This window comes from Haematobia irritans, chromosome 5 (genome assembly GCF_050003625.1).
Source record: "Haematobia irritans isolate KBUSLIRL chromosome 5, ASM5000362v1, whole genome shotgun sequence".
In the NCBI taxonomy this organism is placed as follows: domain Eukaryota; kingdom Metazoa; phylum Arthropoda; class Insecta; order Diptera; family Muscidae; genus Haematobia; species Haematobia irritans.
In genome coordinates, this window is record NC_134401.1 from 17,347,179 (window position 1) to 17,372,252 (window position 25,074).

General features: G+C 33.1%; 3 protein-coding genes across 3 annotated transcripts; 1 reads left to right on the plus strand and 2 right to left on the minus strand.

Moving 5' to 3' along the window:
* Positions 1 to 10,350: 10,350 nt before the first annotated feature.
* On the minus strand, positions 10,351 to 10,892 carry LOC142239526 (uncharacterized). The gene is made up of 2 exons (XM_075311313.1): positions 10,566 to 10,892; positions 10,351 to 10,494 (listed from the first exon to the last, which is right to left on the minus strand). The coding sequence occupies exons 1-2, from the start codon at positions 10,890 to 10,892 to the stop codon at positions 10,351 to 10,353; spliced, it is 471 nt and encodes a 156-aa protein (XP_075167428.1).
* A 1,193-nt stretch (positions 10,893 to 12,085) lies between these two features.
* On the plus strand, positions 12,086 to 13,257 carry LOC142239527 (zinc finger MYM-type protein 1-like). Its single transcript, XM_075311314.1, has 2 exons — positions 12,086 to 12,218; positions 12,434 to 13,257. Exons 1-2 carry the CDS (start codon positions 12,086 to 12,088, stop codon positions 13,255 to 13,257), a joined length of 957 nt encoding a protein of 318 aa, XP_075167429.1.
* Positions 13,258 to 15,415: 2,158 nt separating this feature from the next.
* LOC142239528 (uncharacterized) lies at positions 15,416 to 23,473 on the minus strand. The gene is made up of 3 exons (XM_075311315.1): positions 23,408 to 23,473; positions 23,013 to 23,342; positions 15,416 to 15,475 (listed from the first exon to the last, which is right to left on the minus strand). The coding sequence occupies exons 1-3, from the start codon at positions 23,471 to 23,473 to the stop codon at positions 15,416 to 15,418; spliced, it is 456 nt and encodes a 151-aa protein (XP_075167430.1).
* Between the last annotated feature and the right edge of the window lie 1,601 nt (positions 23,474 to 25,074).

A 25,074-nucleotide genomic window follows, 5' to 3' on the forward strand; every position in this document is an offset into this window, starting at 1 on the left:
CAATATCGCTCCCTGTTAAATAGCGCTCCAAGCTACTAAACACATATATGTTTATAGGCTATTTCTAAATTATTATATGTTTGCATCCAAGCATATTATATTTACAAACATTTTATGTCCCAAACATAATATGTTCTAACATATTAACATATATGTCCCAAACATGTTATGCTAGTTTATGAACATTATATGCTTGCACTCAAAAAAATTGTGTTTAAAAATTTGTGTTCCAAACATATAATGTTTATAGCCAAACATATGAAAAACAGTATTTTTCATCCGTGTATATATTAGACAAAAATGGTATGTGTAGGTAAGTCTATAAATAAATACGAATCGATATGGACTTTTGCACGGTACGTAGGGAGCCAGAATTGAAATATGGGGGTCGCTTATATGGGGGCTATATACAATTATAAACTTGATATGGACCAATTTTTGTGTGATTGCACTGTTAGAAAAATATGTTTTTCATATGTTCCGATATAAACAAAATGTGTTTCGGGCACGATTTTAAACCACAATATATTTAAGTGCGAACATGTAATGTTCCTAAACTAACACTAAATGTTTGGGACATCTATGTTAATATGTTAGAATATATTATGTTTGGGACATGAATGTTTCATAAAAATCATATGTGTGAATACAAACATATATAAATTTACAAATTTCGACTAAACATACATATTTTGTGATATTTTATTCAAAGCGACAGAGAGAGTATATAGAGAAATAGAGATGGAAACCGGGAGAGTTGACGAAAGATATCAATATAACACAGCAAAAGAGTCAAAAGAGAACAATTTCTGTGAAACCGCTTGTATGTTGTTTCGGAAAACTGTTTTATGATAAGGCCAAAAATTTTATATGCTTAAGTCTAAATATTATTTAATTTGAATAAAGAGAATAGACATTCGGAACCAAGAGAATAGACATTAAAAAAAAAAAACAGCATGTGTTTTCGCCGTGAGAGCAGCATTTTATGTATGTGTGGACATGTGTTTTGTTTATCATTTTGGCATTATGGGCACAATTTTTTTCTTGGTTCGTTAAAAGAAATCAGGGGTCTTCATAAAAATAGCGAAAGGGCACTATACACTTTTTAGAGTTGGGACAGTAAAATGAAATAAGGAGGAAATAGTGAAAAATTACACAGTAAAATGTAAAAAACAAACTTTAGTTCCTCTTTAGTAGTCCACGAGGAGTTGACGGACACCATCAAATATAAAAGCGGGCATTAAGTTCGAGTTTTACAGCTAAAACAATTTAAAAAGTTTATTTTCTTTAAAATGAATTATTAAAGAAAAATAAAAGGAATTTTAGAGCGATGGTGTTAAATGCTAGTAAAAAACTGTTCACTCCTAAATAAATGTATGTTTATATTATAAAATTATGTATGTATGTTTATACTCGACTCCACGTTCTTCTTTTGTTAGTTTTTGAATTCCTTCCAAATTTTAAAGTTTTGTCCAAAAACAGTTTTTTATTACAATATTGTTATTTTTGCAATAAAAAATAATATTTATCCAAAAATCAGTCAATTTCGTTTATATCAAGCACTGTTACTGACTATAAATCTTTAATAACGCACATTTCGAAGTTTCATTAAAAAAAATTTAATATAGTATAAATATAAATGTGTAAATTAAAAAAAAAAAAAAAAAAACAAAAAAATGTTCGGTCGGAGCAGGGATTGAACCCACGACCCTTTGCATGCAAGGCAGACATGCTAACCACTGCTCCACGTGGCAAACAAATGTATGTTTCTGTTAAATAATGTTATGTTTGCATGGGCTCGTGGGCGCTGCAAACTATGCTATATAAATGTAACTTAAAACGATAATTATCTACTGGTGACTATAACAGCTACGTAGCCCAGTGGATAGTGTGTTGGCTTACAAACTGTATGGTCCTCGGTTCGATTCTCCGTGCAGGCGAAAGGTAAAATATAAAAAATTTATAAAAGTGAATAATTTCTTCAACATTATTTGTATTACAGAAAAAGGTGCCAATAATTAAAAAATTTGAAAATTACGAGTATGTTAGGGAATGAGCACAATCGTGTTTGGGAAAAATTCTTCCAAGCATATAATATTTTTGGCTCAAAATGCTTCCAAACATATAATATGTTCACATAAAACAAACATATTAATGTTTCGGAAGTATGCAATAATATATGTGCTTCCTGCAAAATATGTTTGGAACATATGTTAAAGAAGCGATTTTTTTTGAGGGTGTGGGGATCGATTGATCTGCGGGCTATATATAACTATAGACCGATATGGACCTAGTTAGGCATGGTTGTTAACGGCCATATTCTAGAACAATGTACAACATTTCAACTGACTCGGATGAAATTTGCTCCTCCAAGAGGTTCCAAAACCAAATCTCGGGATCGGTTTATATGGGAGCTATATATGATTATGGACTGATATGGACTACTTTTGGCATGGTTGTTAAATATCATATACTACCACCACATACCAAATTTCAACCAGATCGGAGGAATTTTGCTTCTCCAAAAGGCAATGGAGGTCAAATCTGGGGATCGGTTTATATGGGGGTTATATATAATTATGGACTGATATGAACCAATTCATGATATCATGTACTAACATCACGTACCAAATTGCAACCGAATCGGATGAATTTTACTCTTCCAAGGGGCTCCGGAGGTCAAATCTGGGGATGGGTTTATATGGTGGCTATATATAATTATGGACCGATTTCGACCAATTTTTGCAAGGGTGTTCGAGGCCATATATTAACACCACATACCAAGTATAAACGGAATCAGATGAATTTTGGACTTCCAAGAGGCTCCGAAGGTCAAATCTGGTGATCGGTTTATATGGGGCTATATATAATTATGCACCGATGTGGACCAAGTTTTGGATGGTCATTAGATACTATATACTAACACCATGTACCAAATTTCAGCCGGATCGGATGAAATTTGCTTCTCTTGAGGCTCTGCAAGCCAAATCGGGGATCGGTTTATATGGGGGCTATATATAATTATTAACCGATGTGGATCAATTTTTGCATAGTTGTTAAACACCATGTACCAAATTTCAGCCGGATCGGATGAAATTTTCTTCTCTTAGAGGCTCCGCAAGCCAAATCGGGGGATCGGTTTATATGGGGGCTATATATAATTATAGACCGATTTCGACCAATTTTTGCATGGCCATTAGATACTATATACTAACACCATGTACCAAATTTCAGCCGGATCGGATGAAATTTGCTTTTCTTAGAGGCTCCGCAAGCCAAATCGGGGGATCGGTTTATTTGGGGGCTATATATAATTATTGACCGATGTGGACCAATTTTTGCATGGTTGTTAAAGACCATATACTAACACCATGTACCAAATTTCAGCCGGATTGGATGAAATGTTCTTCTTAGAGGCTCTGCAAGCCAAATTTGGGGGTCCGTTTATATAGGGGCTATATATAATTATGGACCGATGTGGACCAATTTTTGCATGGTTGTTAAAGATCATATACTAACAGCATGTACCAAATTTCAGCCGGATCGGATTAAATGTGCTTCTCTTAGAGGGTCTGCAAGCCAAATTTGGGGGCCCGTTTATATGGGGGCTAAAGGTAAAAGTGGACCGATATGGCCCATTTGCAATACCATCCGACCTACATCAATAACAACTACTTGTGCCAAGTTTCAAGTCGATAGCTTGTTTCGTTCGGAAGTTAGCGTGATTTCAACAGACGGACGGACGGACATGCTCAGATCGACTCAGAATTTCACCACGACCCAGAATGTATATATTTTATGGGGTATTAGAGCAATATTTCGATGTGTTACAAACGGAATGACAAAGTTAATATACCCCCATCCTATGGTGTAGGGTATAAAAATTGACTCAAATGAACTGTACAGTTAAAATAAAGAACATCTTTGGGAGAATATTTTTGGAAGTGCTTTTAAAGTTGTGCCTGTAGAAGAACTTCCAAATGCTGGGATATATAAGACGTATATATAAATTTGAACCGATTTACACCTTGTGCAAGTGTACACCTTGTGCAAAATTCAAAAGACATTTCTTGACATTTCCGACATTTCTCTATTTCAGACTTACTGAATTTGAACCATGGACGTCGTGAATGGGCAGAATGGTTCCAAGAAATGGCAACAGTGGATGATCAATTTTCGAAGAAAATCATCTTCAGTGATGAGGCACATTTTCACCTCAGTGGATTCGTCAATAAACAGAATTGCCGCATTTGGGCGAATGAGAATCCAAGAGTGATTGTCGAAAAACCAATGCACCCACAAAGAGTGACTGTTTGGTGCGGTTTATGGGCTGGCGGCATCATCGGGCCGTATTTTTTCCAAAATGAGGCCGGTCAGGCAGTTACTGTGAATGGTGTTCGCTATCGTGAGATAATAACGAACTTTTTATGGCCCGAATTGGAAGATATGGATGTGGACGATATGTGGTTTCAGCAGGACGGTGCCACACAGCTAACGAAACAATGGCTCTTTTGCGCAACAAATTCAATGGCCGTGTTATCTCACGTAATGGCGATGTCAATGGGCCGCCAAGATCATGTGATTTGACACCGTTGGACTTTTTTCTTTGGGTTTATTTGAAAGAAAAGGTGTACGTCGATAAGTTAGCAACAATTCAAGAGCTAAAGGATGAAATAATTCGGCACATTAACGGCATAGAACCTCCATTATGCCTCTGCGTCATCGAAAATTTGGACCATCGGATGAAGGTGTGCCACCGAGGTCGCGGCGCCCATTTGGCCGATATTTTGTTCCATACATAATTGAATAATACCAATATATCATAATAAAATAAAAGTACAATAATTTCCTAAATAGTTTGTGTTTTATTCAAAATCAACATCGGCCCTTGAAATTTTAACCACCCTTCATATGAGAGATATAACTAACTCTGAACCTATTTTACTCAAAATTCAATATGTTTACAAAAATGTGTTTACAGACACACGAATATAGCTAGATCAGAATCAGAATCAGCCGCTGGCTCTGAGCATTATTTCCATAATCACTGATCCATAATGTAACCCAGGGTACAACAACTTAACAAAAATTTGTATTTTTTGTTAAAAATATATGCTTATCACTATATTACTTATTAATTATTGCAATAATTTTGTATATTTTTAGATTTGTTTTACCACACTCATAACCTGAAAAACATAAAATGTCACGGTAAGTCCAAAAAATTTATGTTTATTCAATAACAACAATACATTACCGTTCCTCTTTTATAAGAATAGTTTTTGGTTTTTAAATCAATTTTAATTATTGTGAGAATCATAGTTCACACCTAGAAAATTTCTGATACTTTAACTGTAGTCCATATTTCACATTTTTATCAATCACAAAAATTGGACTTTGTCTAATAATTAACATTTGATATTTGAAGGGGTACTTCAGCTCTTACCAGAAAAATAATTTCCAAGAAAATAAAAAAAAATTAAAGCAATGACCCTATCAATTCCTTCAATTCCATCCAGAATAACTTTATTTCTGAATGCACTAGATCAAAATGATGTTGTAAGCTTGTAAACAATAAAATGAATGGTCACTGGAATAAATGTGACAGCTGTCAGATGAGTGGTATTAAAAATAATAGCAATCTGAAGTTGGTCAGGGTACAAAATTTTTATACCCACCACCATAGAATGGTGACGGGGTATAATAAGTTTGTCATTCCGTTTGTAACGCATCGAAATATCGATTTCCGACTATATAAAATATATATATTCTTGATCAGGGAGAAATTCTAAGACGATATAAGCATGTCCGTCTGTCCGTCTGTCTGTCTGTCTGTCTGGCTGTCTGTTGTAATCACGCTACAGCATTCAATAATGGAGCTATCATCCTGAAATTTGGCACAGAATCGTCTTTTGTCTGCGCGCAGGTCAAGTTCGAAGATGGGCTATATCGGGCCATGTTTTGGTATAGCCCCCATATAAACCGACCTCCCGATTTGGGATCTTGGGCTTATAGAAATCGAAGTTTTTATCCAATTTGCCTGAAATTTGAAATCTAAAGGTATTTTATGACCATAAAGAGGTGTGCCAAAAATTGTGAGTATCGGTCGATATTTTGGTATAGCCCCCATATAGACCGATCTCCTGATTTTACTTCCTGGGCTTATAGAAACCGCAGTTTTTATTCAATTTACCTGAAATTGGAAACCTACAGGTATTGTAGGACCACAAATACGTGTGCCAAAAATTGTGAGTATCGGTCCATGTTTTGGTATGGTCCCCATATAAAACGACCTCCCGATTTGGGGTCTTGGGCTTATAGAAACCGTAGTTTTTATTCAATTTGTCTGAAATTGGAAATCTAGAGGTATTTTATGACCATGAAGAGGTGTGCAAAAAATGGTGAGTATCGGTCCATGTTTTGGTATAGCCCCTATATAGACCGATCTCTCCATTTTACTTCTTGGGCTTATAGAAACCGTAGTTTTTATCCAATTTGTCTGAAATTGGAAATCTAGAGGTATTTTAGGACCATAAAGAGGTGTGCCGAAAATGGTGAGTATCGGTCCATATTTTGGTATAGCCCCCATATAGACCGATTTCCCGATTTTACTTCTTGGGCTTCTAGAATCCGAAGTTTTTATCCTATTTGCCTGAAATTGGTAATCTAGAGGTATTTTCGGGTCATAAAAAGGTGTGCCAAAAACGGTGAGTATCGGTCCATATTTTAGTATAGCCCCCATAAGAACGATCTCCCGATTTAACTCCTTGGGTTCCTAGAAACCGTAGTTTTTATCTGATTTGCCTGAAATTGTAAATATTCTGGTATTTTAGGCTCACAAAAACGTGTATCGGATTAAATTTTTATCGGTCCATTTGGTAATGCCTCCATATAGACCGACTTCACTTCTTGAGGGTGTAGAAGGCGCACTGATCATGGAAATTGCTTGAAACTCAATGAAAAATTTCCAGATTTTACTTCTACAGATTTAAGATTTCAAATCAAGACGTTATTTTATAATTTTCTTGCACACTTACAAGAGATGTTAATGATTCCTCTAAAACTCAAACAAAAATGGTTCTTATAAATCCAGAATCTGATATAGTCCTCATAGGTGAAATCTTTAAATTTATCTTCCGGAAGTGTCCTCAACTCCTCAAGCCCTCCTGAAATTTCAAAGGAAACCTTAATATTTGGTTCATGGTGGTGGGTATTTAAGATTCGGCCCGGCCGAACTTACTGCTGTATATACTTGTTTTATTTACCCTAATGATTTTGGTATTGATTCCGAGCCAAAGAAATGGAGAATTAAAGTAAACATACGTTTTAAGACAAAATTCTCTTTTAAATATTTAATACTACGAAAAAATTTTGAATTTATTTGTTTTTATACCCTCCACCAAAGGATGGGTGTATATTAACTTTTCATTCCGTTTGTAACACATCGAAATATTGCTCTAAGACCCCATAAAGTATATATGTTCTGGGTCGTGGTGAAATTCTGAGTCGATCTAAGTATGTCCGTCCGTCTGTTGAAACCACGCTAACTTCCGAACGAAACAAGCTATCGACTTGAAACTTGGCACAAGTAGTTGCTATTGATGTAGGTCGGATGGTATTGCAAATGGGCCATATCGGTCCACTTTTACGTATGGCCCCCATATAAACAGACCCCCAAATTTGGCTTGACATTGCTCTAAGAGAAGCAAATTTCATCCGATCCGGCTGAAATTTGGTACATGGTGTTAGTATATGGTTTCTAACAACCATGCAAAAATTGGTCCATATCGGTCCATAATTATATATAGCCCCCATATAAACCGATTCCCAGATTTGGTTTGCGGATCCTCTAAGAGAAGAAAATTTCATCCGATCCGGCTGAAATTTGGTACATGGTGTTAGTATATGGACTCTAACAACCACGCAAAAATTGGTCCATATCGGTCCACTTTTACGTATAGCCCCTATATAAATGGACCCCCAAATTTGGCGTGCGATTGCTCTAAGAGAAGCAAATTTCATCCGATCCGGCTGAAATTTGGTATATGGTGTTAGTATATGGCCTCTAACAACCATGCAAAAATTGGTCCATATCGGTCCATAATTACATATAGCCCCCATATAAACCGATTCCCAGATTTGGTTTGCGGATCCTCTAAGAGAAGCAAATTTCATCCGATCCGGCTGAAATTTGGTACATGGTATTAGTATATAGTCTCTAAGAACCATTCAAAAATTTGTCCATGTCAGTCCATAATTATATATAGCGCCCATATAAACCGATCCCCAGATTTGAACTACGGAGCCTCTTGGACGAGTAAAATTCATCCGATACGGTTGAAATTTGCAACGTGGTGTTAGTATATGGTCGCTAATAACCATGCCAACATTGGTCCATATCGGTCTTTAGTTATATATAGCCGATCCCCAATTACACTTAAATTGGTCCATATCGGTTCATAATCATGGTTGCGACTCGAGCCAAAAATAATCTAGCAAAATTTTATTTCTATAGAAAATTTTGTCAAAATGTTGTTCCTATAGACAATTTTGTCAAATTTTATTTCTATAGAAAATTTTGGCAATTTTTTTTTCTATAGAAAATGTTGTCAAAATTTTAATTCTATAGAGAATGTTGTCGAACTTTTAAATCTTTTGAAAATTTTGTAAAAATTTTATTTCTATAGAAAATGTTGTCAAAATGTTATTTCTATAGAAAATTCTGTCAAAATTTTATTTCTATAGAAATTTTTGTTAAAATTTTATTCCTATAGAAAATTTTGTCAAATTTTATTTCTATAGAAAATTTTGGCAAAATTTTATTTTAATAGAAAATGTTGTCAACATTTTAATTCTATAGATAATGTTGTTAAACTTTTAAATCTTTTGAAAATTTTGTAAAAATTTTATTTCTATAGAAAATTTTGTCATAATTTTATTTCTATAGAAAATTTTATTTCTATAGAAAATTTTGTCAAACTTAATTATATACGTATTTAAGCGGCCATTTTAAGTTTAATATATACCACGTATGGACTACGTGGTATATATTACGGTATTAGGAAGTTTTAAGATACCTTGCCATCGGCAAGTGTTGCCCAAGTAATTCGATTGTGGATGACAGTCTTCAGTAGAAGGTTCTACGCAGTCCATGGTGGAGGGTACATAAGCTTCGGCCGTATATACTTGTTTTTTTTTTTTGTTTTGTCGCTTTTATCTTCGTATTCTATTAAAATCCATTAAAGGAGTATTAAAGACAATTCAAATATCCAAATTTAGATTCGACTTCAAGTGGAAAATGACTTCATTGAAATTATTAACTTTGGACAAGCAAAACAATTTTATATTAGAAAAATATTTTATTTATTGATTGTTTATTTTGTATGATGAAAAGAGAGAGGCATTGGCTACTAAGACCATCAGCTACACTGAAAAAAATATTTACCTAATATTGAAGATTATGCAACTTAAATTTTAGGACTCGAAATTTACGCAATGCTAAGGACAAAATTCTTTGAAATAATGACATTTTAATTAAAAGAAAGTTTATAATCCTTGTTTCAAAAATTTTTTTCATTAAATTTAGGACACAAATCTTTAAATTTTGCATCCCTCTGTTGAAGTTGTAGATCTTTGAAGTAAGACAAATGTTCCTTAAAATAAAGAAAAACATTTTTAATTTAAAGAAATTGTCTTTAACTCAACTGACATATTGAATTTTTAAATTTATGATAAAAATGCTTCAAATATAGGCTAAGATTTATTTTAAGGATTTGCATCTTTGGTTTAAATTTTTTTTAGCATTAAGAAAACAGTTTTTACTTTGAAGTACTTGGCATAACTTGGATTTTGAAACTCGAATTTGTTTGTACATGAATACTTTTATTAATACATCGCAAACAGAGAATAAAAATTCGATGAATGAGATCTGTATCCAATTTTAATTATATCGATCGTAGATTTAAAGCCAGGGAGGTCCCTACAGAATGTCTTTATTTTAAAGAAGCCGCATCTTTAGCTCGGAATCAATACCAAAATTCTTAAAGGAAGGTCAAAATTTTTGGATTCAAGTAAATTTTTTTTGAGTGTATGCAGAGAAATATCTCCTCTATGCTAACCAAAATTTGCATTCGTATTTTAAAGACACGAAATCGTTGGCCTCAGTACAATATTTTTTTTAGTGCACCCAACCTATATATGTATAGTACAAGAATTTCCATATTTAATTTTTTATTTTTTTATTTCGAAAGATTTTTTTTTTCACAGTATAATAAATAATATTTTAGACAAATATAATTTTAATTTTGTAAAAAGATTTTGTTTTGGTTTTTGGTTTTCTTTTTCAACATTCTATATTGCTTTGAATTCAAACCATACTTCATAGCGTATTATCTTATCTATAGTATATTGGGTAATCAGCTTGTATATCCCTATTGGTACTGGTAAAGGAGCACGCAATTTTCCAGCTGGAAAATTTGTTATTTTCAAATCATGCTAAACAGAAAACAAAGTGCCATTATTTATTATATATCAATTTTATTAATATATCTATTCTCTATACTCACATTATAGGGACAGGTATGATTAATATTTGTATAGGCAAATATGGTCTCATGAATCATTTCAAGAAATTTAAATCTTTGACGATTTTGCAGAAATGCACATGCATCCCAATCACCTTGGTATATTCTCAGTTGATTATTAGATTGCCCTACACTGACAATCTCAAGATGGACCAAACAATCTCGCACAGGAAGTTGTAATAGTTTGGCAGTCAAATTTAAAATGGGAACTTTTTTATTGTTTAATGTTAAACTACAATCACGAAACTCGGTAAAATTAAGATCATGACTAATACAGGTAATATTTTGAATATTCAGCGTAACTCCCATATTCTATCATAAAAAGTAATTTAATCCTGGTTAAAAGGATGTTAGATTTTTGTTTTCTAAATATTTCTTACCTGAGGAGATTGTATAAGAAACAATATCACAATATAGAACATTTTTGACAAAATATTACTATTAATTTTACCAAATGATATCATTGAAAGGTGAATTTTGTCTTACATTAAATGGATAACTTATTTATTTTTGTTTTTAAATATTTATTTTTATATAAATATTTTTTGTGGAATTTTAATGTATCCATTACAATCAAACGATTTCGACTTTTGAGTTTTAATTAGGTTTTTTTAAGTGATATTTAATATTATATTTGTAATCATGGGCGTAGCCAGGGGAGGGCAAGACGGGCAGCTGCCCCCCCCCCTCCCTAGAGCCGATCATAAATGTAAATATTTTTGTTTTTCAATGTTAGTTCAATTGTATATTGAACAGGTTTTTTTTTTCATATGAAAAAGACAAAAAATTTAATAATTCGGTTGTATATTGTCGGCATTAATCCGACAATATACATCTGGTAACTCATTTGTTTTGTATTGTCATCATCATATGAATTGTGTAAAGTAGAAGAAGAAGAGTGATATAGTTCACATATAAGAATATTCGCAATGGATATTCGCAACTTCTTAAAAGGTAAACATATTTTTATTGAATAAAAAAGAAATTTTAATTCTAATATTTTCGACTTTAGTTAAACGTGACACACCGGAGAGCTCTCCTATAAAAAAGCCAACCCAGAAACCAGTGACTGAGGAAAATACTAATACGGAAAGCCCAGATGATTACATATGTGGTAAAGACATTGAGCATTGGCTTGGAAGAGCTGGTTTCATTTCGAAAAGCGATAAAATCAATTTGTTAAAAGACCACTGGACACCTCTACCAAACTACGACTTTGCCGCAGATGCAGAATTTCTTAAAAGGAAGTTTTTGCATAGATGGCTTAAGCATTATGCCCCGTGGCTTGTGTATTCAAAAAAAAAATGCAAGGAGCTTTGTGTCTATATTGCGTTCTTTTCCCGCCAAAAAATGTAAAAGGCGTTCTTGGATCGTTTGCTGTGAAACCTTTTACTCGATATCAACATATGCACGATAAGTGCCGGAGTCACGTTAGCAATAAGTAGCACATAGTATCTGCTCAGGAGGCAAATGCGTTTTTGCATGAAACCCCTGTCGATGTTATGGTGGTTTCCGCACACAAAAAGCTAATTGAAGGGAATAGAAAAATCATTTCTTCTCTATTAACGGCCATTATTTTTTGTGGTTCACACGATTTACCACTTCGTGGTAAAAATGACCTAGCCAATTCCACAGGTAAGTTATTTTATTGATGTATTTAGCAAAATTTTTACTATTTTGGGTTTTCAATAGGTGTCTTCCAAGACGTTATTAATTTATTTATTCGGAAAGGTGACTTAGTTCTAAAACAACACTTCGATACGGCAAATAAGAATGCAAAATATATGTCTCCACAAATTCAAAAACAATTAATACTTTACTGTGGTGAAGTTATTAAATCCCATATATAGTGACCGCATATAGCATTCTAGCTGACGAAAGCGCAGACATTTCAGGAAAGGAACAATTATCCGTTGGAATACGTTTCTTTGATACAAAAACGCTAAAGATACGTGAAGAATTTTTAGGCTTTGTGGAGCTAGAAGCGATGGACGATGAATTTTTTTTTTTAAATGAAGGGTTGGATGAATTCAAATGTGTTGGTCAAGGATATGATGGGTGTGCCACAATGGTCGGAAAATTTGGTGGAGTACAAGCTCTTCTTAAGCAAACTTATCCCAAAGCTTTATATTTTCACTGTGCGAGTCATAAGTTAAATTTAGTGATAAATGATTTAAACACGATACCAGAAGTTCGTAACACCATATCCACTATAAAAGATATTATAAATTTCTTCAGGGAGTCTTGCATGAGAAGGAAGTACGCACCAAATATTCCTCTTTTATCAAAAACTCGTTGGTCACATAAATACAAAAGTATTGGAATATTCAAAGACAGATTTGTGCAAATCGTCAAGGGGCTTGAAAGTCTTATAACAGAAGGAAATTCTTCGACACAAAAGACGGCATTTCAACTTCATAGTGCCGCTACCAAATCAGTATTCTTAATATGCGTTGTCATAGTAGCTGAATATTCGGCTATGTTAGAACCTGTAGCAAACGCTTTACAGTCAAAGAGCCTAGATTTAATACAATGTGCAAAACATATAGAAAGAATTGTGGGTACAGTGTCTTCTCATCGTAAAAATGTAGACTTGAAAATAAAAGACATTTTGAATGAAGCTAATGAACTTGCCAGTGAAATTGGAATTGAAATATTGAAATTGATTCATTGAATTCAGCCTTAAACCATAGATTTTCTGAAGAACATTCTCCAGCGTTTTCATTACATTTGCTGCATCCTTCAAACATGCTGAAACTAAGTGTTGCAGAATTTAAAAATGAATCAAAAAAGTTTTTGTTTTATTATTCTATAACTGGATTTGAACAGGAAGCAGAAATTTGGTATAACCTTTGGAAAGAAAAACAAGTATATACGGCCGTAAGTTCGGCCAGGCCGAATCTTATGTACCCTCCATCATGGATTGCGTAGAAACTTCTTCTAAACACTGCCATTCACAATCGAATTACTTAAGTTGCGGTAACGCTTGCCGGTGGCAAGGTTTCTTAAAACCTCTTAACACCATCTTCTAAATTGTATGTAAGTCCATACGTGGTATATATTAAATCAAAAAAGATCGATCCAATACGTATATAATTCAGTTTGACAAAGTAGACATACAATTTTGACAAAATTTTCTCTAGAAATAAAATTTTGACAAAATTTTCTATAGAAATAAACTTTTGACAAAATTTTCTATAGAAATAAAACTTGGTAGATTATTTTTGGCTCGAGTGGCAACCATGATTATGAACCGAATAAAATTTGAACAAAATTTTCTATAGAAATAAAATTTTGACAAAATTTTCTATAGAAATAAAATTTTGGTAGATTATTTTTGGCTCTAGTGGAAACCATGATTATGAACCGATATGGACCAATTTTTGTGTGATTGGACCAATTTTGGTATGGTTGTTAGCGCACATATACTAACACCAGGTGCCTAATTTGAACCGGATCGGATGAATTTTTCTCCTCCAAGAGGCTCCGGAGGTCAAATCTGGAGAATGTTTTATATGGGGGCTATATATAATTATGGCCGATATGGACCAATTCTGGCACGGTTGTTAAGGATCATATACTAACACCATGTTTCAAATTACAACCGGATTGGATGAAATTTGCTTCTCTTGGAGATTTCGCAAGCCAAATCTGGGGATCGGTTTATATGGGGGCTATATATAATTATGAACCGATGTGGACCAATTTTTGCATGGTTGTTAGAGACCATATACCAATATCATGTACCAAAATTCAGGCGGATCGGATGAAATTTGCTTCTCTTTGAGGCTCCGCAACCCAAATCTGGGGATCGGTTTATATGGGCGCCATATATAATTACGGACCGATGTGGACCAATTTTTGCATGATTGTTAGAGACCATATACCAACACCATGTACCAAATTTCAGCCGGATCGGATGAAATATGCTTCTCTTAGAGGCTCCACAAGCCAAATCTGGGGATCGATTTATATGGGGGCTATATATAATTATGGACCGATGTGAACCATTTTTTGCATGGTTGTTAGAGACCATATACCAACATCATGTACTAAATCTCAGCCAGATCGGATGAAATATGCTTCTCTTTGAGGCTCCGCAAGCCAAATCTGGGGATCGGTTTATATGGGGGCTATATATAATTATGAACCGATGTGAACCAATTTTTGCACAGTTGTTAGAGACGATATAACAACACCATGTACCAAATTTCAGCTGGATCGGATGAAATTTGCTTCTCTTTTAGGCTCCGCAAGCCAAATCTGGGGATCGGTTTATATGGGGGCTATATATAATTATGGACCGATGTGGACCAATTTTTGCATGGTTGTTAGAGACCATATACCAACACCATATACCAAATTTCAGCCGGATCGGATGAAATATGCTTCTGTTAGAGGCTCCACAAGCCACATCTGAGGGTCCCTTTATATGGGGGCTATACGTAAAAGTGGACCGATATGGCCCATTTTCAATACCATCCGACCTACATCAATAACAACTACTTGTGCCAAGTTTCAAGTCGATAGCTTGTTTCGTTCGGAAGTTAGCGTGATTTCAACAGACGGACGGACGGACGGACGGACGGACGGACATGCTTAGATCGACTCAGAATTTCACCACGACCCAGAATATATATACTTTATGGGGTCTTAGAGCAATATTTCGATGTGTTACAAACGGAATGACAAAGTTAATATACCCCCATCCTATGATGGAGGGTATAAAAATTGACAGCACAGGACTTGTCTAACTTGCAACTTTCTGATGTGTGGAAAGAAAGTGAAATGTTTTTTCCGTCCATACAAGAAGCTCTAAGTATTTCCTTAGCTCAACCATGTACTACCGCAACAATTGAAAGAACTTTCAGCACATTACGTAGGGTTAAGACCTGGTTACGTTTTACAATGATAGAGTAAGATTAAATGGTATTGAAATATAAATAAAATATGGTTGACTTATATACAATTAATTAATTTTTTATTTTTAATTTCCAGGGCTATGTCTTATGAGCGTACATAGAAAACTATTGATTGAAAATGAAGAAAAGTTCATTGAGGAAGTATTAAATCTATTCGCAGCCGACAAGAGAAGGTTAATATTTAAAAAAACTATGATTTCAAAAAATTTTAGTGAAGTACTTTTCGTTGTTTTTTGTTAAAAAAGTGCCTTTTTTATTAAATAAAATATATGCTATAAGTATAAAACTTGTTCGTGTTTTACTATAAACCTTGCCCATCCCTGACCGCATTCCTAGCTACGCCCATGTTTGTAATTAGTAGTAATTAATTGTGTTTCGGTAAAATATACAAATAAATTATAATAATATATAGCAATTAGTGTGGAGGGAGAAAGATAAGACAAGACAAAATTTTCTATAGAAATAAAATTTTGGCAAAATTTTCTGCAGAAATAAAATTTTGATAAAAATCTACTACGGAATTTGATAAAAATTTTCTATCGAAATAAAATTTTGATAATAGTGCACCCAGAAAAAAGTGACCCCTTCTTTAAGTTAAAATGAACTAATTGTGAAGGGAGTTGAACTTCCCAGCAAAAAAATTTGGAAGTTCTTTGAAAGTCACAACTTTATAAGCACTTCCAGAAGATGCACTCCCAATGATGTTCTTTATTTGAAGTACCCAGGAAGTTCTTTTAATTCAATTTTTTATAACTTGGTTTTTTCATACTTTTAATGGGTAATTTCAACTTTTTTTGTTTCAAATAGGTTAAAAACAGAGTAAGAATTAATAAAATGGTACAAATCATTTAATTTTTGTCGAAAAAAAATGCTAAGTCCAATCTGAAAAATTGTGAATTTTTTTTTTAAATATTCGATGTCAAACCTTCCACATAACTAAGCATAAGAATGCATTTAAACTCATAAAAAAATTAAAAATTATTTATTTTTCAAAATATTACAAAATTTCTTAATTCACATCCAAAACATTGAATTCGGATCCCACCCAAAGAAGTGATTCAAATTCAGTGCAATGGCTGTTGAAATGGAGGACTTCCGTCCTATGACAAGCCCATGTTAAATTCATCGCCTCTGCGTCAATTTTGCACCACTTCCGGATCCAAAAGAACATTTTCATCAATTTTTTGGCGACGCTTTTTTTGCTTGGTTCGTATAGCGCCAAAGACATTTTTATTTTTTTTAACGATGTGATTTTCGTTGAAATTAGGTAGAATGCATTCCATATATTAGTTAACATTTTCCTATATTTATGTACCCTTATACTACATAATGAAAAAATTTTACTGAATTGAATTCATATATGGAATGATTTTATTGAACTTAGTTCATTCATTGGGACAAATCTTACATATTTGTGGTAAACCTTTTTACTTCAAACTTAGAACTGCTTACCTTCGTTTTTAAATAAAATTTTATTTATATAGGCAATTTTTTATACCCTCCACCATAGGATGGGGTATATTAACTTTGTCATTCCGTTTGTAACACATGGAAATATTGCTTTAAGACCCCATAAAGTATATATATTCTGGGTCGTGGTGAAATTCTGAGTCGATCTGAGCATGTCCGTCCTTCCGTCCGTCCGTCTGTTGAAATCACGCTAACTTCCGAACGAAACAAGCTATCGACTTGAAACTTGGCACAAGTAGTTGTTATTGATGTAGGTCGGATGGTATTGCAAATGGGCCATATCGGTCCACTTTTACTTATAGCCCCCATATAAACGGACCCCCAAATTTGGCTTCCGATTGCTCTAAGAGAAGCAAATTTCATCCGATCCGGCTGAAGTTTGGTACATGGTGTTAGTATATGGTCTCTAACAACCATGCAAAATTGGTCCATATCGGTCCACTTTTACGTATAGCCCCCATATAAACGGACCCCTAAATTTGGCTTGCGATCGCTCTAAGAGAAGCAAATTTCATCCGATCCTGCTGACATTTAGTACATGGTGTAAGTATATGGCCTCTAACAATCATGCAAAAATTGGTCCATATCGGTTCATAATTACATATAGCCCCCATATAAACCGATCCCCCGATTTGGCTTGCAGAGCCTCTAAGAGAACCAAATTTCATCTGATCCGGCTAAAATTTGGTACATGGTGTTAGCATATGGTCTCTAACAACCATGCAAAAATTGGTCCACATCGGTCCATAATTATATATAGCCCCCATATAAACCGATCCCCCGATTTGGCTTGCGGAGCCTCTAAGAGAAGCAAATTTCATCCGATCCGGCTGAAATTTGGTACATGGTATTGGTATATGTTCTCTAATGACCATGCAAAAATTGGTCCACAACGGTTCATAATTATATATAGCCCCCATATAAACCGATCCACCGATTTGGCTTGCGGAGCCTCTAAGAAACGAAAATTTCATCCGATCCGGCTGAAATTTGGTACATGGTGTTGGTATATGTTCTCTAATGACCATGCAAAAATTGGTCCATTTCGGTCCATAATTATATATAGCCCCCATATAAATCGATTCCCAGATTTGTCCTCCGGAGCCTCTTGGAGGAGCAAAATTCATCCGATCGGGTTGAAATTTGCAACGTGGTGTTAGTATAAGGCCGCTAATATCCATGCCAAAATTGGTCCATATCGGTCTATATTATACATAGCCGATCCCCAATCACACAAAAATTGGTCCATATCGGTTCGTATTCATGGTTGCCACTCGAGCCAAAAATAATCTACCAAAATTTTATTTTTATGGAAAACATTGTCAAAATTTTATTTCTGTAGAAAATTTTGTCAAAATTTTATTTCTATAGAAAATTTTGTCAAAATTTTAATTTTTTGTCCAAATTTTATTTCTATAGAAAATTTTTTCCAAATTTTACTTCTATAGAAAATGTTGTCAAAATTTTATTTCTATAGAAACTTTAAACTTAATTATATACGTATTTAATCGGCCTTTTTTAGTTTAATATGGACTACCTTGTAAGTTAGAAGACGGTGTTAGGAAGTTTTAAGATACCTTCTACGCAATCCATGGTGGAGGGTACATAAGCTTCGGCCTGGCCGAACTTACGGCCGTATATACTTGTTCTTCAATAAAATACACGTTTTATTAATATATTAAATATATTTATTAAGAATCAACAGCATCGACTGGCCTTGAAATATTAGTTTATTATTCCACTATTTCCAATTTCCATGTAATGTCATCAATTGTAAAACGCATTTTTTCTTCTTCTTGTACCTTTCACTTGTAATAAGTTGCTGCGTAACGATTTTGTCCTCCTTTTACAATTTCAATACCTACAAATATAAAAAATCATAAACCAATTTTTTCACAAAAGGTTAGCGTCACTGAATGTTACCTGTTAATTGAAGATTCCAAAATGAAGACGAATGAAGGGGTTGTTATTCTGTTTTGTTTCTTTATACACCATCACGAACATAATTTTTTCTCACTAATTTAAAATAACAAATATTTTATATATTTTATTTGTTATTTATTATATTATTATACCCTCCACCATAGGATGGGGGTATATTAACTTTGTCATTCCGTTTATAACACATCGAAATATTGCTTTTAGACCCCATAAAGTATATATATTCTGGGTCGTGGTGAAATTCTGAGTCGATCTGAGCATGTCCGTCCGTCCGTCTGTTGAAATCACGCTAACTTCCGAACGAAACAAGCTATTGACTTGAAACTTGGCACAAGTAGTTGTTATTGATGTAGGTCGGATGGTATTGCAAATGGGCCATATCGGTCCACTTTTACGTATAGCCCCCATATAAACGGACCCCCAAATTTGGCTTGCGATTGCTCTAAGAGAAGCAAATTTCATCCGATCCTGAAATTTGGTACACGGTGTTGGTATATGGTCTCTAACAAGCATGCAAAAATTGGTCCGTATCGTTCCATAATTATATATAGTCCCCATATAAACCGATCCCCCGATTTTGCTTTCGGAGCCTCTAAGAGAAGCAAATTTCATCCGATCCGGCTGAAATTTGGTACACGGTGTTGGTATATGGTCTCTAACAAGCATGCAAAAATTGGTCCGTATCGGTCCATAATTATATATAGCCCCCATATAAACCGATCCCCCGATTTGGCTTGCGGAGCCTCTAAGAGAAGCAAATTTCATCCGATCTGTCTGAAATTTGGTACATGGTGTAAGTGTATGGTCTCTAATGGACATGCAAAAATTGGTCGAAATCGGTCCATAATTATATATAGCCCCCATATAAACCGATCCCCAGATTTGACCTCCGGAGCCCCTTGGAAGAGCAAAATTCATCCGATTCGGTTGAAATTTGGTACGTGATGTTAGTATATGGTCTCTAAAAACCATGCAAGAATTGGTCAATATCGGTCCATAATTATATATAGCCCCTATATAAATCGATCCCCAGATTTGACCTCCGGAACCTCTTGGAGGAGCAAAATTCATCCGATTCGGTTGAAATTTGATACGTGGTGTTAGTATATGGTATCTAACAACCATGCAAAAATCCCTATAGGTCCATAAATATATATATATATATATATAACCCCCATATAAACCGTTCCCCATATTTGATCTCCGGAGCCTCTTCCAGAAGCAAAATTCATCCGATCCGGTTGAAATTTGGAACGTGGTGTTAGTATATGGCCGCTAATAACCATGCAAAAATTGGTCCATATCGGTCTATAGTTATATATAGCCGATCCCCAATCACACAAAAATTGGTCCATATCGGTTCATAATCATGGCTGCCACTCGAGCCAAATATAATCTACCAAAATTTTATTTCTATAGACAATTTTGTCAAAATTTTATTTCTATAGAAAATTTTGTCAAAATTTTATTCCTATAGAAAATTTTGTCAAATTTTATTTCTATAGAAAATTTGGGCAAAATTTTACTTCGATAGAAAATGTTTTAAAAATTTTAATTCTATTGAAAATTTTGTCAAAATTTTATTTCTTATATTTCATGTTAGCCTGATACCGAAACAGGCAATTGACGTCCAAATGCATTATATCTAATTATACAATTACTTTTCGAGCTTTATGGACAGATGTAGATTAAGGAACATGGGTAATAGAGCCATTGAAAAGAAAACGCCAGATACAAATCTATACACGCCTGGACTGTACATGTTTCGGTTCGGGCGAATGAACCTTTACACAGCCTAAAGGTTCATTCGCCCGAACTGAAACATGTACAGTCCAGGCGTGTATAGATTTGTATCTGGCGTTTTCTTTTCAATGGCTCTATTACCCATGTTCCTTAATCTATATCTGTCCATAAAGCTCGAAAAATAATTGTATAATTAGATAAAATTTTATTTCTTTAGAAACTTTTGTCAATATTTTATCTCTATAGAAAATTTTGTCAAACGTAATTATATACGTATTTAATCGGCCTTGGCAAGATACCTTGCCATCGGCAAGTTTTACCGCAATCCAAGTAATTCGATTGTGGATGACAGTCTTCAGTAGAAGTTTCTACGCATAGTAATAAAATTTTGACAAAATTTTCTATAGAAATAAAATGTTGATAACATTTTCTATAGAAATAAAATTTTGATAAAATTTTCTATAGAAATGAAATGTTGATATAATTGTTTATAGAAATAAAATATTGGCAACATTTTTTATAGAAATAAAATTTTGATAAAAGTATCTATAGAAATAAAATTTTGATAAAATTTTCTATAGAAATAAAAAGTTTGAAAAATTTTCTATAGAAATAAAATTTTGACAAAATTTTCTATAGAAATAATATTTTGACAAAAATTTCTATAGAAATAAAATTTTGACAAAATTTTCTATAGAAGTAAAATGTTGATAACATAATAAAATAAAATTTTGACAAAATTTTCTATAGAAATAAAATGTTGACAAAGTTTTCTATAGGTATAAACTTTTGACAAAATTTTCTATAGAAGTAAAATATTGATAGCATTTTCTATAGAAATAAAATTTTAATAAAATTTTCTATAGAAATAAAATGTTGACAAAATTTTCTATAGAAATACAATTTTGACAAAATTGTCTATAGAAATAAAATTTTGATAAAAGTATCTATAGAAATAAAATTTTGATGAAAAAGTCTATAGAAATAAAATTTTCATAAAATTTTGACAAAATTTTATATAGGATTTCTATAGAAATAAAATTTTGATAAAATTCTATAGAAATACAATTTTTGAAAAATTTTATATAGGATTAAAATTTTGACAAAATTTTCTATTGACAAACATTTCTATAGAATTAATTTTGACAAAATTTTCTATAGAAATAAAATGTTGATAACATTTTTTATAGAAATAAAATTTTGATAACATTTTCTACAGTAATAAAATTTTGACAAAATTTTCTATAGAAATAAAATTTTTACAAAATTTTCTATAAAAAGAAAATGTTGAAAAAATTGTCTATAGAAATAAAATATTGACAAATTTTCTATAAAAATAAAATTTTGATAAAATCTTCTATGGAATTTGATAAAAATTTTCTATAGAAATAAAATTTTTACAAAGTGTTCTGTAGAAATAAAATTTTGACAAAATTGTGACATATTTGTCTATACAAATAAAATTTTGACAAAATTTTCTATAGAAATAAAATTTTGATAAAAGTATCTATAGAAATAAAATTTTGATAAAAGTGTCTATAGAAATAAAATTTTGATAAAATTTCTATGGAAATAAAATTTTGCAAAATTTTTTTATAGAAATAAAATATTGAAAAAAATGTCTATAGAAATACAATTTTGATAAAATTTTCTATAGAAATACAATTTTGACAAAATTTTCTATAGAAATAAAATTTTGACAAAATTTTCTATGGAAATAAAATTTTCGCAAAATTTTCTATAGAAATAAAATTTTGATAAAAAATTCTATAAAAAATAAATTTTTGACATAATTGTGTATAGCAATAAAGTTTTGACAAACATTTTCTTTAGATATAAAATTTTGATAAAACATTCTATAAAAATAAAATTTTTACATAATTGTCTATAGCAATAAATTTTTGACAACATTTTCTATAGAAATAAAATATTGACAAAATTTTCTATAGAAATAATATTTTGACAAAATTTTCTATGATAATAAAATTTTACTAATAATTCGACACAAAATATTAAGCAAAATCTCTAATTATTTATTTTCATAGTAGATATTTTCTCAGTGTGCTAAATAATATTTTAAATACAAATAAAAAAAAATTAGAAAAGTTTTGTTTTTTCCTGTTTTAAAATGTTCTAGGACATTCTATGTTGCTTTGAATTCAATCCATATTTCGTGGCGCATTATCTTATCGATAGTATATTTGGTGATCACCTTGTATTGTCCATTTGGTATGGGCAAAGGAATACGCAATTTTCCAGCTGGAAAATTTTTTATTTTCAAATTATGCTAAAGAACAAAAATATAAATAATTTATATATCAAAATTATTAATATATCTCTTCTCTATACTCACATTATAGGGACATGTATGATTAATATTTGTATAGGCAAATATGGTCTCATGAATCGTTTCCAGAAATTTAAATCTTTGCCGATTTTTCAGAAATGCACATGCATCCCAATCACCTTGGTATACTCGCAGTTGGTTATTGGATTGCACTAAACTGTTAATATCAATACGTAACAAACAATTTCGCACCGGAATTTGTAATAGTTTAACATACAAATTTAAAATAGGATCTTTCTTATTGTTGAATTTTATATTACAATCACCAAAATCGGTGAAATTATGATCATGAATGATACAGGTGATCTTTTGAGCATGTAGCATAACTCCCATAGTCTATAAGAAAATGGAATTTTATCCTGATTACCCTGATTTTTTATAAGTAACTTAACGTTTCTTACCTGGGGAGATTGTATAAGAAAAAATATCACAATATAGAACACGTGTGCAAAGATATTACGATTCATTTTGCCAAATGATGTCATTCAAAGCGATGATGAAATTGGTCTGCAAACCAATTTTCTGGACAAGTAAATTTAGTTTTTGTTTTTATTTTTTTACGGAATTTAAATGGACCCATTAGTGCTTTTGACTATAGTATTTGTCATTAACATCTATAGTATTTGTCATTAATGTGTGTGAAAATAAATTATAATGGATCTCGTTATAAAACCACAAAATAAGCGCCCCCTATATGTCAAATTTGGAACTAAAGTTACATTATAATGGATTTATGGTCAAAAAATATTTGTAACAAAATGCACAAAACGCGCAAATTAGTTAAAATAATATATCAGATTGTATAATATAGGTCGAACTCTATCCAAAAAGGCGTACCAATACTCCATAACAATCACTGGTGTGGAGATATGGCCACTTTTATACAGTGGGTCACAGACTGCAAACAAACAAGTGTGGGTTGACAAAACCAACTGGGAATGGAAGTAGAAATCGGGATCTACCAAACAACACAAGCCTTGTGTTCCAGACCCGCTGGGGAGCCGAGATATTGCCCACTTTGTGTTCTGGGCCACTCATCCTGGAAAGAAATTTCCAAATTTCTTCCAAAGGGAAATATGTGGGCTGACCAAACTAACGTGGAATGGAAGTAGAAACCGAGATCTACTCAAAAACACAAACCTTGTGTTCCAGACCCGTTGGGGACCCGAGATATTGGCCACTTTGTGTTATGGGCCACTCATCCTGGAAAGAAATTTCCAAATTTCTACCAAATGGAAATATGTGGGCTGACCAAACCAACGTGGAATGGAAGTAGAAACCGAGATCTACTCAAGCACATAACTCATGTGTTCCAGACGCGCTGGGGACCCGAGATATTGGCCATTTTGTGTTATGGGCCACTCATCCTGGAAAGAAATATCCAAATTTCTTCCAAATGGAAATATGTGGGCTGACCAAACCAACGTGGAATGGAAGTAGAAACCGAGATCTACTCAAGCACATAACTCATGTGTTCCAGGCCCGCTGGGGAGCCGAGATATTGGCCATTTTGTGTTATGGGCCACTCATCCTGGAAAGAAATTTCCAAATTTCTTCCAAATGGAAATATGTGGGCTGACCAAACCAACGTGGAATGAAAGTAGAAACCGAGATCTACTCAAGCACATAACTCATGTGTTCCAGACCCGCTGGGGAGCCGAGATATTGGCCATTTTGTGTTATGGGCCACTCATCCTGGAAAGAAATTTCCAAATTTCTTCCAAATGGAAATATGTGGGCTGACCAAACCAACGTGGAATGAAAGTAGAAACCGAGATCTACTCAAGCACATAACTCATGTCCAGAATCGCTGGGGACCCGAGATATTGGCCATTTTGTGTTATGGGCCACTCATCCTGGAAAGAAATTTCCAAATTTCTTCCAAATGGAAATATGTGGGCTGACCAAACCAACGTGGAATGAAAGTAGAAACCGAGATCTACTCAAGCACATAACTCATGTGTTATATATTATTCACTTTGTGCAACTAGCGGGACTTTTGACCTTAGTGTAAAATCTCAAAAATGAAACTTTTTGAAAATGTTTAAAACAATATATTTTTATCTCC